Below are 16,039 nucleotides of genomic sequence, written 5' to 3' on the forward strand. Positions count from 1 at the left end.
AGGTCAACTTCGTTGTCATCCTCCTCGTACTCATCATTCTCCTCTTCAAAACCTTCATTTTGGTTGTTTGGAGTCGGGCTCAATGTTGGCCAATCTTGTTGCGTGAATTGAGGTTCACTCATTTGATCTTGGTTCATGGGTGGGGGAGTGCTAGCAACCAACGGGGAGGGGTTCCGATTCAAGTCTAAATTCAAAGTAGACTCAACCTTCTTGGAGACAAATAACTCAAGAGCCTTGTCTAGAGATTCGGCAATCGTCTCCTTGTATGCAACCCAACGTTGCTCGGAGTTCACACACATTGTCTTCCAACGGATGTGCATTTCAAAACCAACATTATGCCTTCCCTCGAACTCAACAACGTCACTTGGGTCCGTCCAATTCAAATCTTTCCTCACTTGTTCCAAAAGCTCCGCATAGCTAGGACTACTCTCAAACACCATGTCAAGCTCATTCGGGTCCGTCTCAACATTGCCTTTCAAAAAGGCCTCTCTATCCACATGATGAACATAAACACATGTTCTCCCCATCCCTACAATAATCAAAAACACACATATATCAAGTAAATACTTAAGAAAAATATTTGCACACATATGCCCTAACATATAAAACAACCATAACCATAGCATAACCCTAACACCAACATCAAACACACATAACCCTAACCCTAGCATACTATGGAAGCTTAACCAACCCAAGTTAGCAAAGAAACATAACATCATTCAACACAAATTTGCAAATCCAAGTCAAAACTAGGGTTTCCCCCAAACTAGCAAGATTTGAGCAAATGTGACAATTCCTATGGATGAAAATGAGGGGATGGGAGGAGATTACCTTAAGGGAGGGGTTGGCTTCGAAATCCACGGTCAAATACTCCGGATTTGCAAGATTTGAGAAGGATTTGAGAGGGGGGAGAGGGGAAGAGAGGAGGGCCGCAAGCCTTAGGGTTTGGGTGGGGTGGGGGTGTGTGGGGTGGGGGTGGGAGGGGAGAGAGGGTGGGGCCAGCCCAAGTGGAACACAGACTGTGCAGCGCCCACGAGCTAGGCGCTGCACATTACATGTGTGGCGCCTAAGACTTAGGCGCTGCACAGGTGCGTGTGGGGCCGCAGCTGGACCAGGGCTGCCACGCTGGCAGGAAGTGTGGCGCCTAAGTGATGGGCGCTGCACAATAGGGTGCGACGCCCAGGTATCGGGCGCCACACGAAAGGGTCAGCAGAGTGAATTTTTTTTGAAAACAGGTCAGTTTGTGAATTGATTTCTGCCTCAGGTCAAATATATGATTTCTGCCTTCCAAAACCACCGCAGAACAGCACAAGCAAGCCAGCCAGCCAGCAGGCGGCAGCACAGCCGCCCCGGTCGTTGTGTACGCCTGCGAGTGTTGGAGGCGAAGAAAAATCTCGCTTCGTATAAAACAAAGCGAAAAATGGAAGCATGAGCTGCTCCACACCCTCCCCCCTCCGCTGATCCCCCGCAAACCCTAGCCCCGGCCTAGCCACTCCCTCCTCCTCGCCGGCGACCGACCGGCCGCGCGCCCGAGCCCGAGCCCGAGCCCGCCCCTGCGGCCGAGATGCCGCCGCACGGGGATCTGGACCGGCAGATCGCGCACCTGCGCGAGTGCAAGCACCTCCCGGAGGCGGAGGTCAAGGGGCTCTGCGAGCAGGCCAAGGCCATCCTCATGGAGGAGTGGAACGTGCAGCCCGTCCGCTGCCCCGTCACCGTCTGCGGCGACATCCACGGCCAGTTCTACGACCTCATCGAGCTCTTCCGCATCGGCGGCGAGTCGCCCGACACCAACTACCTCTTCATGGGCGACTACGTCGGTACGCCTCGCCTCCTTTCGCCTCTCGCGTGTGTTCGGGCGGCCGCTATCTCTGGGGGTTGCTGCGGCAAAATATGGCTTCTTTATAGTAGATCCTACACGGAATTCAGCCGGGGGTTCTTCTTGTCGGGAGAATTCGTTTCGAGAACTGTTGTGCTGGTTATTAGTATGTACTCTATGTAGCTTCTATTACTTCTCTAGGTTCCCATGGCGGTATCCTGTGCTGGTTACGTGTCTTATGTCTTGTTTGGACCTATAGCTTACAAGGATTTTGTGCGAGTCCTATCTTTAGGTCCTTGTAGATACCGCTATAAGGGCTGTAGGCTTGTAGCTAGAAAGAAGTTAAGAATTCTCATTAAATGATACCAGGTGCTTGAGAACGACCAAAAAAAAAGGTTCACACCATCTCTGTTCGGTGTCAAAAATTTCCTCAAGACGTGAAGATTTATAATTTTGTTGGCAATTAAATGTAGTTTTAGAAACACTTAATGATACCAGGTGCACTCCATCTTTAGTTTTAGATGCACTCCATCTTGTGGCATTCCCAATATGGATAAATCTATAATATTGCTCTTAATGCAGATCGTGGCTACTATTCGGTGGAGACTGTTTCACTGTTAGTGGCTTTGAAAGTTCGCTACAGAGACAGAATTACGATATTGAGAGGAAATCATGAGAGCAGACAAATCACCCAAGTGTGAGTTTATGCCCTTCTAGACCTGGATTGCTGTTTTCAGCTCCTTATTATTGAGTACTTCCCCATATGAAGTAACAACTATCAAGTGATGACATTCGACATGTAATCTTTTGATCGTTTCTAGCCTGTTTAATCCTGAATTAACTTTGTCTAATTGACTAAATCTTGGAGGTGATGTATTTTGCCACATCGAGTATCATCTGATGCACTATGGCTAAGGCAATGCTCGACCTTTAGAATTTACAAAGCAGCTTGTCTTGTTACTGGAACTCAAGTTATTATTGCATAAAATTAAAAAGGAGCAGAACCCACCTAAATGTGTTGGTGAATTTATGTATGCATGAGATTGTTTGAAGTTGTCTTCTATGGGTAACAAAGTAGCAAAAAACTTTGAGCATAGTCTTGGTAAAATTTAGTTATGAACTTATGATCTACCTACTTTCTAGACGTATTTACGTGTTGATCACAGCAAAACTTCCAGCTAGATCATAAAATGACTATAGTTTTCACATTTATGCTTTTTGAGTAGTACTAATTTTCATATAGATGTGTTAGTAAAATTTTGGGGAAATTCATGAAAACTATAATTATACTATTCGGCAAAATGTTCACCGGTTGTGCTACAACTTAGTTGTTGACGTTGACTATTTTGCTGCAGATATGGCTTCTATGACGAGTGCTTGCGAAAATATGGGAATGCAAATGTATGGAAGTACTTTACAGACCTGTTTGATTATTTGCCTCTCACGGCTCTTATAGAAAACCAGGTTTGTTATTCAAGTAATTTTGTACGACTAGTGCAGGCGTATTTAATATATATGCCTGACATATGGGAAACACCTATTTGTAGGTGTTCTGCCTTCATGGTGGTCTCTCTCCATCATTAGATACATTAGATAACATTCGTGCTCTTGATCGCATACAAGAGGTAAGCAGCAAAGTTATCGCTGTCTTTATGAACTACTCCCTCCGTTCCTAAATATTTGTCTTTCTAGAGATTTCAACAAGTGACTGCATACGAAGCAAAATGAGTGAATCTAAACTCTAAAATATGTCTATATACATCCGTATGTGACAGTCCATTTGAAATCTTTAAAAAGACAAATATTTAGGAACGGAGGAAGTAGTACTCTTTTCTTGTTTCCCATTTAGAAGCATGCTTGGGTGGCGATATTTGCTATTTGTATTACCTAGGCACTAGGCAGGTATATGCAATGAAAACTGTTCTGTGATATCATCGATTTTCCTGTTTTTTGATTCACATCATGTGGATGTTAATTCAGATAAAATATCAATCCGGAAAACTTGATTTAGTTCAATGAGGTGGCATTAGGAATTCTCATGGAGTTGTGGTGGTGGATCTATATGATGTCATTTACCATATTTTTTTATTAGAATACTGAATAAATGAAGTTTTTTCTCTTCTGAGGATTAGAGCTCTACAGTTTGTAATGTTGAGTTGTTGACCATGAAGTGGATGGCTGTATATAATTGTATTTCTAACAGATACCTGTTGTGCTTATGAAGGATATCAATGATATCTGTTAAGTCTCGAGTCGTGACTTGTTTCCATGACTACTGAGGAAGAAACTGGACTTACTGCAAAATGTTTATTCTCAGTTTAATCACATATTTCTCATAATGGTTGCAGGTTCCTCATGAAGGGCCCATGTGTGATCTGTTGTGGTCTGATCCAGATGATCGATGTGGATGGGGGATTTCACCAAGAGGAGCTGGTTATACATTTGGGCAAGATATTGCGCAACAGTTCAACCATACAAATGGCCTCTCTCTTATATCAAGGGCCCATCAACTTGTAATGGAAGGGTTCAATTGGTGCCAGGTTGGTGTTCAGAACACAGCATTGGACAAAATATGATTTGATTATTTTATCTTGCAATTAATTAACCAATTGTAGTCATTCGCGGAAAATACCTACTGAAAAGTCTGAGCACCATCGTTCTGTCAAAGTTGCTTTAATATCTAATGAACAAATTCGAAGTACAATTGTTAACTACTCCCTCCGTTCCTAAATATAAGTCTTTCTAGAGATTCCAATATGGACTACATACGGAGCAAAATGAGTGAATCTACACTCTAAAATACGCCTATATACATCCGTATGTAGTCCATATATAGAAATCTCTAAAAAGACTTATATTTTGGGAACGGAGGTAGTATTTGTTTAGGAGACATGAATCTGGAATTTTCCAGTTCTTTGGTTAAAAGTTAATTAAGGTCACATACTATTGCGCTTATAATTGTGTTAAATTATAAACTGATGCGTTTACATATTCCTCAATATGCACAAAGCCTCCCTGAAAAGATTTTTTTTTACTAAAACGATTTTATCTAAGTTTCTGGAGGGACCAAATCAATCTACTGCTTAATCATATAGTCTATATAGTCTGGTTCTCTGTGTGGGCCAACCGGTGTAGATTACTGAGGTCCATGTTGTGTATGTAAGGGAACACAGACAAAGGTGTACAGTAGAGGGAACATATAAGCCCAATCCTGCATCAAACAGGATCACAAGGCAGATTTTAATTCTCTGTCGACTGCATTTTCCAATGGAATTGAGCAAAGTATCACTCATCCTATTTTAACGTATCATAAAAAGATATCAGGGAACTTGATTAAAATATTGGAAACTGCATCATCCTTTATGTGCAAGCCTTTTGCTTTGGTGCTTACATAAGCAGAAAACCTTCAAATAGCGATTTGCTTTGTTGTATCTTGTAGCATAACCTGTGGTTATTAAATTAACATTCGTGACTGCAAATTTTCATGCATTCTTGCGTCAGGCAAGGTTTTATACTCTTCTGGTGGCATACATAGGAAGGTTAAATAATTACCACGTTCTGATTTGCTCATGCAGGATAAGAATGTTGTAACGGTCTTCAGTGCACCAAACTACTGTTACCGATGTGGTAACATGGCCGCGATTCTTGAGATTGGGGAAAACATGGATCATAACTTCCTCCAGTTTGATCCAGCGCCTCGGCAAATCGAGCCTGACACAACACGCAAGACCCCCGACTACTTTTTGTAATTGTGGTGTTGACCTCTTTAACTACCGGTGCTGATGCTCCTTTCCTCCGCAGCGTCGGAGTGTGTAGATCTTGTGTCCTTAGATACGGGCTCCATGGGGCCCGAGCTGTATGTCAATTCTTTTGTTTGGAGATCCTTTTTTGCTGCTTCTCGATCTTTGCACGAGATGTTAAAGTTGCATGCTCTGATTTTTTTTCCTGACGTGCTTCCATTTTGTATTGTTGGTACACAATGGAGGGAAGCTGCATTGGGATTTGTTATGTTAGCCTCTGTTATTGTTTTTCCTTTGGGTCCGAGCAGGATGCTTGCCTGAAGGAAGGTCTTCTCTGCATCATCTGGATATAACTGTTTCATTTTCATATGGACGGGGAGGCCCTACTGGCGATACTTGCATTCGCCCCTGTGTATGTTGGTCGGTGTATTATAATGTGTTTGATGTCCTATAAATGGGAAATATATGTTTGTACCTGAGTATTGTATCCGTTGTTTGTCTTATAAATGCTAGATAGGCCTTAATATCCGTTTTGAATTGTGCAAACATCTGATCTATATTCATATCCCAGTAACATTTGCATCCTTTTTCATATCCACTTTTTGATATATATATATATATATATATATATATATATATATAGACACACACACACATTCAAGGTGGGAACGCTACCCAATATGCAACCAGTCTGTTTATGACCTTTTTTTCTTGTGAGGAAACGCAAAAGATTTTGTGTTTCATTTCATCGAACAGGAAGGGAATAGTAGGGACACACCATCGCCTTGTCCAGCCTCTAAGACCTTGTACAATGCTAGGTGTTTATGGAGATGCTTAAAAAAATAACTTGGGTATTTTTTGAAGCACCGGTGTCTATTTCTACAGGAGAAATGTCTAAGTAAGCGTCTATTCTGAACAAATAAATATCGGTACTTAAGAAACGCCTAGTTTATTTCTCTAAACACCTTTCCTAAGCATCTTGCATTGTACCAGGCCTAACCATGAATGGCGAGGCAGCTAAACTCAGAGCCTCAAGGCTGCATCACAACCGTTGTCAGTCGGTAGGTAGATGTCAGGACCTGGCAAGAACTAAAGAAGCCATCATCTTGTACATGTTGGCCCTGACGTACATTACGCCTTAGACGCCCACGTCCTATGCTGCAGCCCACATCACAACAACCGCAATGCTGGCTAGCCTTGTCGGAAAGACCGGGAGGCCACCATCTTCAGCTGCCACAATGGGGACTTCAAGTGCAACCCAAGCAGCGTCTTCAAGAAGAGAAAGGCGCCGAGACGCTGACGCTACCTTGTCCAGCGAACTGAACCAAGGGTTTCCGCCCCGTGCTTGAGGAGAGGGTCCACTCAGGACCATGACAACGCCTCCATGGAGGTAACGGCACACTCACGTGTCGCCGTTGTCAGCGCAGGGATTTCGCCCAGGCATAGCCGCAGCCTCCGCCCCCAGGATCCGCCGAGGCATAGCCGCAGCCGCACCCCCACAGGGTCGCGCCACGCTGCTCATGTGCTCGCCACGCCAGGTCTAGAGGCCCGACTCTGGATATTGGATCGCCATCACAAGACCCTAGGCCCGGAGAAGCTCTGCTACGCCAGCCTCATCAAGCCGCCACGCTCGAGGAGGAAGCCACCGGGGAGCAAGGTCCAGCCGCCATCGGATCCGCCCAGGCTTTGCCCGGCGGGGGCACTGGCGGCGGCAAGGGAAGGTAAAGGTGGAGGGTAGGGGGTGCTCAAGGGGGGTCACGTCGCCCCCCGAGTCGCCCGTAGGGAGGTGATGCGGGGATTGAAGGGTAAGTGTTCAGGTGTTAGCAACATGACACGTTGTATAATGGACTCGTGAGTCATGACACAAGACAAATAAATACTGCCAGATATCTTTCATGCAAAGAAAGTACTCCGATCTTCTCAAAATGTAAGGCATGCTTGATTTTCATGCAAAGAAAGTACTCCAATCTTCTAAAAAATGTAAGGCATGCTTGATTTTACACAGTATTTGATGCACAACTTTGAACATGAAAGTAGTACATGGTTTGTTTGGATACGAATATATTTACTCTTTTTTAGAGGTAAAGCCTTGCCGATAATATAGAAATAAAGCACTAGCGCGGGGTCCTCATGCAAGTGTTGTGGGGACCAACTATGTCCAGCTAAAGTATCTGCAGCCACATTGGATACCTCCCCAGGACAATGCTCAAAGCAAACCCTAGTAAAATCCTCTTTTTAAGTTTGGTCCAGCCATGTCGCTCTATTTCATGTCTTGATTGGTTCTAGAGTACTTGTCAAAAAATGTCTTACATTATAAGACGGAGGGAATAATCTTTTCTTTTTCTTTTGAGCTGTCGATCACTGTAGTTAGTGGCCAGCGCTGCAATAGACGGTGCCTGTATCATCTATAAATCCAACACTAGCATCTGTAAATCGGATTGTTCAAAAAAGAAAATTCTGTAAATCAGATGCTTAGGGCTCCTTTGATTCAAAGAAATTCAATAGGATTTTTTAAGGATTGAAATTATTTGGAATTTTTTCTATGTTTGTTCTTTGATTCATAGGATTAAATCTCATAATTTTTTTTCTTTGGAATCTTTTGCACTACATTTTATAAAAAATCTGACATCCACTTCAACCTCTTTGTACAATTCCTTTACTTTTCATGTGAAATCAAATACTCCTTACTAATCCTATAGGATTCAAATGGGCATGACACTCTAATCATATACCTTTCCTATTGTTACGTTTTCAAAATCGATCCTGCGAAACAAAGAGGCCCTTAGAGCATCTCCAGCCACGCCCCCAACAGGGCCTCCCCAAATGTTTATGCCGCGCCGGCGCCCAAAAGTCGACCTAGTCGCGTCCCCGGTAGCCCGTTTTTCGCCGGCTTGGGCCGAAACTGGTGGGCAGACCCGAGCCGAACCCGGCGCGCTGGGGCGCGCCTGGGGGCGCCGGCACAAGCGAAAAGGGGCGTGGGGCCGCTCTGTCGGCGAGTCGAGAGCCTCTTCCCGCCGTTTCTTCCCGCCCTCGCCCCCCACTTCCCTCTCATTCTCTCCTTTCCTCCCGCCAATCTCCCTCCCGCTCGCCTCCCAGTCGCCGCCATGCCGCCGAAGAAGTACGTGATTCCCCGCGCTGCGACCACCGCGACCGCCTCCGCCGCCCAGCCAAAGTAGAGGAAGCCGAGGGCGCCGTCGTTCAATCCATCGGGCATGACAAACGCCGAGTGGAGGGCGAAAGTTCAGTGACAGAAGGCTGTCACCGCCGACCATCGGAACAGGGCAATCGCCAAGAAGGCCCGTGACAACGCGGCACGTGCCGCTGCGGCTGCGGTGGACCAAGCCGAGGCCGAGGCGACTCGCTTGGGGATGATGAATCCACCCGGCGGTCACGCCCAGTACGCGCCCTGGAGCCAGCAAAGCGTCGGCTCTCCGTCCGGCTTCTTGTCGTCGCCGCAGCCATGGGGATGCACGCCGTCGCTGGGCTACGCCGACGGGAACGCGGACGGTGGGTTCAACCCCAACGTCACCTTCCCCATGGACACCCCGCCCGCGCATGCCCTCGCCCGCCTTCACCGGCGTGTAGTACCCTCCATACAACTACTCGCCACCGGCTTACGCGTGCTCCCCGACGCCCCCTCTCCGCCGTGGCGTGCTGCCCTTCTCACAAGCTTCCACGTCGCACCTCGGCGACACCGACGAGACCGATGCCGACATGGACGACATCATCGCGGCAGGCTCGGCCGCGGCCGCCGCGTCGCCCGGGTTCGCTACCCCGGGCGACACTGTGGATCTCAACGGTGGCATGGACGGCGAGCTCGACTACGGCGAGGAGGAGCCGGAGGAGGAGGAGGAACCGGCGACCGTTCCGGCGAGGAGGCGCAAGAAGAAGAGGGGGGCGGCCAGGACCGGCGAGCCGCGCATCAAGTGGGCGTCCAAGGAGTAGGAATGCCTCACCGAAGCGTAGAAAGTCGTCTGCCTCGACCCGACCACCGGCACGAACCAGAGCATCGAGGCGTACTAGGAGCACATTAAGGTCGAGTTCGACGAGCTTCCCTACTTCAAAGGCGTCTACATGCAGGGCGGGGCGAAGGCAATGGCGAAACATTGGGGGCTCATCCAGGCGGCGTGCAACAAATGGCATGGGGTCGTCGAGGAGGTCGCGGCTCGCCCGGAGAGCGGCGCCAACGTTGAGGATCAGGTATGGCACGCCGGTCTCACGCTTCTCTTCGCCGTGTGCGCCCGCCAACTGTTTGTTCCTCCGCGCAGCTGGTGCGCATGTTCGCCTTGTACCGCCTAGGCAACCGCGATCAAGAGTTCAAGTACCTCCACGTTTACAAGCGCATTGACAAGTGCGAGAAGTGGGCGGAAGTCCGACGCACCCTCGACAAGGCCAAGGAGACCTACAAGCCGTATGCGTCGACGTCGGGCGCGTCAGAGGGGCGGCCGGACGACAACAAAGGGGCCAAGAAGGCGAAACACGCCGACGCGGCTACCGCACGCGTGCAGGAGTCCATCTAGCATTGCCTCGCCGACGCACAGGCACGGGACGTCTTGCGTGAAGAGAAGACCGAGGCGCGGTGGTCGGCATTGATGACGAGCAGCGCCGTCAAGCTCGACCTACTCCGGACCAACGTCGTCGCGAAGAAGAGGAACACCGACATGGCTTTCCTGCTGGGCAGGGCGGACATGCTCCAGAGCAACGACGAGGAGGTCAAGGCGTGGTACTTGGCGGAGCGTGGTCTCATCCTAAACCAGCTGCTGTCGACGGCGCCGCCAACTCCCACACCCACGCCGCCGCCACCACCAAGCTCGAGCGATGATGCCTCCATGACTCCCCGCAGTACAGAAGCCACGCCGACGCCGCCCAGCACAGAAGAAGCTCCGACCCCGCCAAGCCCGCGCACGCCGACGCCAGAGGCCGACCTCGCCGTCTGATGCGCTGCACGCGCTTCATTTCTTTTTGTACGTCGAAATTTTCATTCGATCGCCGAACTGTGACCGCATGATCACCGTCTATTTTATGAGCGGGAATGACTACGTTTGAATTTGCCGCGGGTTGGAGGGCGCCTCGGGGCGTGGCTGGGAGCTAGATCACCCCCAGGGGCCGATCTAGCGCCAGTTCGCCCTCAAGCCGCTCTTTTTTGGCGCCCTGAGGGCTGAACGGCTGGAGATGCTCTTAATGTCCACACACATGTTAATTCAATGCAGATGTGTTTACTTGTCATATTGATGTTTCCTCTGATACAAAGTGCCGGAAATCTCCATGTTATGTTTGGTTGCTTTATATTGGGTATATATAATAACTACTCCATCTATCCCATAATATAAGACGTGTTTTGACACTAGTGTTGTGTCAAAAAACAACTTACATTATGAAACGGAGGTAGTAGCTCCGATGTTTATATCTGGATACAGTTGAGAAGAGGCCAAAGGACTCATCTTCTATATCTTACAGTAGTTCCCAACAGCGTACAAAAGAGCACACCAACCTTTCATTGACCTAACTATTTGTATCTTCGCCGCCACAGCAGCATAGAAAAACATAAGCAAGTCAGCAGAAAGCTTCGCAGCAGGATGCCTGAGATATCGTCGAACCCATTCAGCTTTACCGGCACAGTGTTCACAGAGTATCCATTTCGGCGTTACAACATGTCATAAGCCATCTGGTTACCTACCTACAATGTTCAACCTTGAACGGGGTCAAGCCTGCTCGTACCATGTCAGGGAGCTAGCGATTAACAGCCTGCTTGGCAGGTCTCCTGGGCAAGGCGCGATGTACGTCAGCTTCTTCCTGAAATGCATGCAGAATGTTAGGTCCCAGGTGAAACTTCAGGCAGGGCCACAAGTTGGTTTCGTGGTGTTAGTGTACCTTTGGATGTCAACATCTGTGACATGGATGAATCCTGCAACGTTGCTGCACAGAATTTCAATCTAGGTATTAGCAAAAAAGGGGAACACAAACTCAACAGTTTGCCTAGTGGGAATGAAGACTTGAACAGATTTTGGTATGCTATAAATCTGTGGCAGTCAGAAAACGCACACATGACACAAAGTAAAAAGTTCTAATCTATAAGTATATTAATGTCAAACAACAAAAACAACTGTGCCCCTACCACCTTCTCCTAGGACAGTAACAGTTGCCAGTTTGCCACTGATTGAACTACTTGAAAAGCTCGCATGAGAATCAAATGAGTCACTAGATGAATAAATAATTACACTATCCTCTATAACTATGAAACTGAAAATATCATAGCGCTTAGAAACTTGTAAGACAAGCAAATGAACAATTTGCTGCCAGGCTTAGGTTGAGTAGTGTTTGACACTTGTGATCCACTTCTAGTCGGGGCTACGTTTGCATTAGTCCTTGCTTGTATAGTTATAGCCCTAGTCCATAGCCACCATGGCTAAAATATGGGTAGCTTTCAATTTTTATCGCCAATGGTAGCAAGACCTATGGGTAACCTGATTAGGAATGGACCGGGTATGCGTATAAATTTTTGGGAAAACTTTGTTTTTGCCACTCTAGGTTTTGCCAATTTTGCTTATGCCACTCTAGAATTTGACATTTCACTCTTGCCACTCTTAGCTTTTGACAATATATCACTTTTGCCATTCCATGGCAAAAGCAAAATTTTCAGAGTGGCAATTGTGATACATTGTCAAAAGCTAAGAGTGACAAAAGTGAAATGAGAAATTATTGTTTTTGCCACGGAATGGCATTTGTGATGTATTATCAAAAGCTAAGAGTGGCAAAAGTGAGATGTCAAATTCTAGAGTGGCATCAGCAAAATTGGCAAAAGGTAGAGTGGCAAAAACAAAGATTTCCCATTTTTTTTTGTCCAAAGGTCACCCAATTAATATTACTACCTGTGTAAAGAAATATAAGAGCGTTTAGATCACTACTTTAGTGATCTAAACACTCTTACTAATTAAAAAGTGAATTTATTCCATATGACATGTGCCTTCAGAGATGTCAGTTTCTGAGAGAAACTGTAAACTTGTATACTTGAATTGCTGAGTTCATTTCTTATTTCCCATGATATTATTTGTTTATTGTGATTATTTGCTGTGTTCCAATGTTACTCATCGGGTTTAGACTTCGGCATGATTTTCCGCCCATATGGGATTTTCATGGGCGGGCGGCGGGCAGCATCTTGAGTTCAGGCATGTGTCTCACGTAGCTTGGCCCATGAAGAACCCAGCCCTTGCCACCTTTACGTGGCTGTAACACTTAACCACTATCTTGGAGAACGACAGTTGGTATTACCTCGAAATTATTTCATCAGGTTCCTTCGCATAAGAAACAGCAAGCACTGTGTGGACCATATCAGTGCTGATGTTGACAGCAACAAGCCGAGTAGGATCTGCCACAGGCTCTGCACCAATTGGTAAAGCTGACCGTGGAGCTTGATGTCCACTACCAATTCTGAAAACAGAAACGTCACTGAAGTTGACTACATTTGAATGTGGTGCCAGATCGTTTGCAATCCCGTAAAAGTACTCCTGCAGACAGGAATAGGATTTAGCCTGAGACGGATTAAGAGAAAAATGCCAACTACGACTGCAAGATCAAAATCATAATTGGGCATAAAGGAGAGTGGCATAGCGCAAGGATGGATAAACTCAACTTTCTATAGAATTAATTTGATGCTAAGCCTTGCAGTGAAAAAAAAGGTCATTAACCAAACAAATACTAAAGTGAAATGTATCTTTTAAGCACTAGAGATCCTTACGAACACCAAAATCAGAACACTGCCCAGACAAACAAAAATTACCTTGATACGAAAGCTCCTAGTCTTTTGACGATATTTTGAATTCCTTAGGACAACACCCTCCGATTTATGAAGTTTTACGACATCGATATTGGGCTTACTTTGTACTGCATCTTTTAACATCTTCCATAACTTCTCCTGCAGCAGACAAGTCAGATCATTCCAAGCTTCAGGATCATTTGATCTCATGTTTATCCATGAATCCACATTTCAAGGCAAACATGACAACAAAGACAACGTCAAGCACACTGTATGAAAGCTAATCCTAACAAACGGCTGGTTCATCTTTTATGGTATCAGCAGTTTTGCATCCATGTGGCTTTGTGTTTATAAAACAAATTTTGCAGACTCTGTCCGTTAGCATAGACTCAAGCAAGCACCTCTTCGAGCTGTATTTGCCAGAATTAGGAGTTGGAATGATAATCTTCAGTATTTCTCAGCTGTTGAGCTTTCTTATCGACCTATATTCTCTTTGTTCAAATTAAATATGTAATGAACTTCAGTGAGGATGGTTTTATGCACTAACATATTTGTGCTACATACTGATGTTGATGATCGTTTAGACCAGAGGGCAGATTAACTGCTCTTGCCAGTTACCACTGCCGATATTTCTACTATATGTCACAGTTTACTAGGGATGATTTGCCCCATGAATGTCTCAATGGGGGCAGATTGACTGAACCCAAGAGGGGTGCCGGGGGGGGGGGGGGGGGGGGGGATTATTAAATGGTGAAGTAAAAAAGTGTGGGTTATGATCTAATTTATCTGCGGTGTTAAACAAATGTCTTATTCTTACAGGCTTAAGATCTCTAATTACCATCAGTTGGATGCTCTGACACATTATTAGCACAAAAATGGAACATAATACAGAGTGATAGAAAGAGTTGACGAGTATGAAATAAATGTTGAGTCGTCTACACTAGATAAACTAGTAACATTCAGACTGAACATAGCAGTGTAGCACTTGCCTGTCCCAATACCAGCACTACATTAGCCTTGAAGATTTCAATTGCATTAAGAAGTAACTGCACATCATTTAACCTGTGTTAGCACACACTATTGGCGATTAACATGCTTATTCAAATAGCTAATTATGCTTATAAGCAAATAATACCTCATAGCCAAGGCCTTCAACCCACCCCATTGTGTTAATAACCATACCAGCCGCCCTAGATTCAGCATTCCCAGAGAACTGTGTCTCTAATGTTTGAGCTAGCTCTCTCATGAGTGCTTTGTAAACATCTGGATTAATACTGTCAGCAACATAAAGAAAAGTAGAAAACTGAGGCACCGAATCAGCAGAACAGAAAAGGAGCCACACAGAGCAGTGGGTAGAACCACCAAGAGGGTAAACTGGAAAGTTACCTTGGATTTGGATGGCCATAAAAGTATGCAAGCGGCATCTCCAAAGGAATCCCATCAACTATATCGATAGGCTTCTCAATTGGTGTAGCAGAAATACATCCAGGTATGGTTATCGAACCCTGGCCAATATCTAAATCCACATATGTAGGCTTCCATCCCAGTTTGGCAGCCCAGCTAAGGAGCATTTTGCACAGAGTGCTTTTTCCAGAATCAGTTGGCCCCACAACAATCACTCTAGGTCCCTAGACAACCAAGAGTTGACAAGTTCACTGATTCAGTCCAAAGCATAACAATTCGTTACAGCCATCTTCACAATGTTCCACGATGAATGAAACAGAGAGTAGTCACCTGTGAGGCCTCCAAGTCGCCTCCCTGCGCTGCCCTCGCCCTCGCCCTCCGTGCGTCGAGAATCGCATGTGTGTTCACATAAATCACCATCGGCGTCTGCAATTGAAAGCAGAATCACCTCACCACTACAGCACATTCAGGAACGGACAGAGCACAACGAAAACGAGGATGTTTTGGCAGAGGAAGGAAACCGAACGCCGCCCCACCTCGTCGGACGTGTACTCGCTCTCGCTGACCCCGTCCAGCTCCACCGTCGCGCCGTGCCACGTGAAAATCTAATCGTGGGAACATAAACAGCAGGTCAGAACTGTGTGCCGGCGGTGGCAGCAAGCTGGGCAAGGCGGGTTTAGGCGGGGGACGGGGAAAGCGCGCGTACGGCGATCTTGGAGCGGGGCGGGATGGTGAGCCAGCCCTCGGGGGGGAGCTCGGTGCCGAAGATCTCCGCCGTGCCGGAGACGAGGCGCACGCGGAGGGTCGCGTCCGGGAGCACCTCCACGCGGAGCTCGCTCTGCGGGTCGAGCTTGAACTGCCGCAGCGGCTGCACGGCCGCGGGCGCGGGCGCGGCAGCGCCGGTGGCGGCCATAGGGGGGGTTCTGGAGAGCGGGCGAGGGTTTGGCGTCGCCGAGACTGGCGTGTTGGTGCGGCAGTGGGGAGGGGGAACAGCGGGAACGCCAAGGAGTTTCGCGTAAACGGGATCGGATCGGATTGGTACTGAAATGAATGTGACTTGAACCAAAGAATTTTACGCTGCGTTTGGATGTACTCCTATGTATTGGAGGCATTCGTATTGAATTGGTTTCAATATCAATTTGGTGAAGAAACTGTAATAAACATTTTTTTTGCGGAAAGAAACTGTAGTAAACATGAATATGAATTCGCTTGTTTGTATGCTCACGGAATTGGTTGATGTTTCAATACCAAATCTTATTTAGACAACAGACTATGGCATAATGTTTTGTTCTATATACATCTCAAAATTTATACAATGTGTGACTA

At 46.6% G+C, this 16,039-nt stretch overlaps 2 protein-coding genes across 2 annotated transcripts; one reads left to right on the forward strand and one right to left on the reverse strand.

The window, feature by feature from the left end:
* Window positions 1-1,352: 1,352 nt before the first annotated feature.
* On the forward strand, window positions 1,353-6,035 carry LOC123127303 (serine/threonine-protein phosphatase PP2A-3 catalytic subunit). The gene is made up of 6 exons (XM_044546952.1): window positions 1,353-1,817; window positions 2,399-2,513; window positions 3,172-3,280; window positions 3,364-3,441; window positions 4,165-4,356; window positions 5,392-6,035. The coding sequence occupies exons 1-6, from the start codon at window positions 1,565-1,567 to the stop codon at window positions 5,563-5,565; spliced, it is 921 nt and encodes a 306-aa protein (XP_044402887.1). The 5' UTR covers window positions 1,353-1,564; the 3' UTR covers window positions 5,566-6,035.
* Window positions 6,036-10,973: 4,938 nt separating this feature from the next.
* Window positions 10,974-15,731, reverse strand: LOC123127304 (protein CLP1 homolog). The gene is made up of 10 exons (XM_044546953.1): window positions 15,420-15,731; window positions 15,250-15,318; window positions 15,044-15,139; window positions 14,696-14,937; window positions 14,445-14,583; window positions 14,299-14,355; window positions 13,334-13,468; window positions 12,826-13,061; window positions 11,428-11,472; window positions 10,974-11,349 (listed from the first exon to the last, which is right to left on the reverse strand). Exons 1-10 carry the CDS (start codon window positions 15,624-15,626, stop codon window positions 11,259-11,261), a joined length of 1,317 nt encoding a protein of 438 aa, XP_044402888.1. The 5' UTR covers window positions 15,627-15,731; the 3' UTR covers window positions 10,974-11,258.
* Between the last annotated feature and the right edge of the window lie 308 nt (window positions 15,732-16,039).

This window comes from Triticum aestivum, chromosome 6A (genome assembly GCF_018294505.1).
Source record: "Triticum aestivum cultivar Chinese Spring chromosome 6A, IWGSC CS RefSeq v2.1, whole genome shotgun sequence".
NCBI lineage: Eukaryota > Viridiplantae > Streptophyta > Magnoliopsida > Poales > Poaceae > Triticum > Triticum aestivum.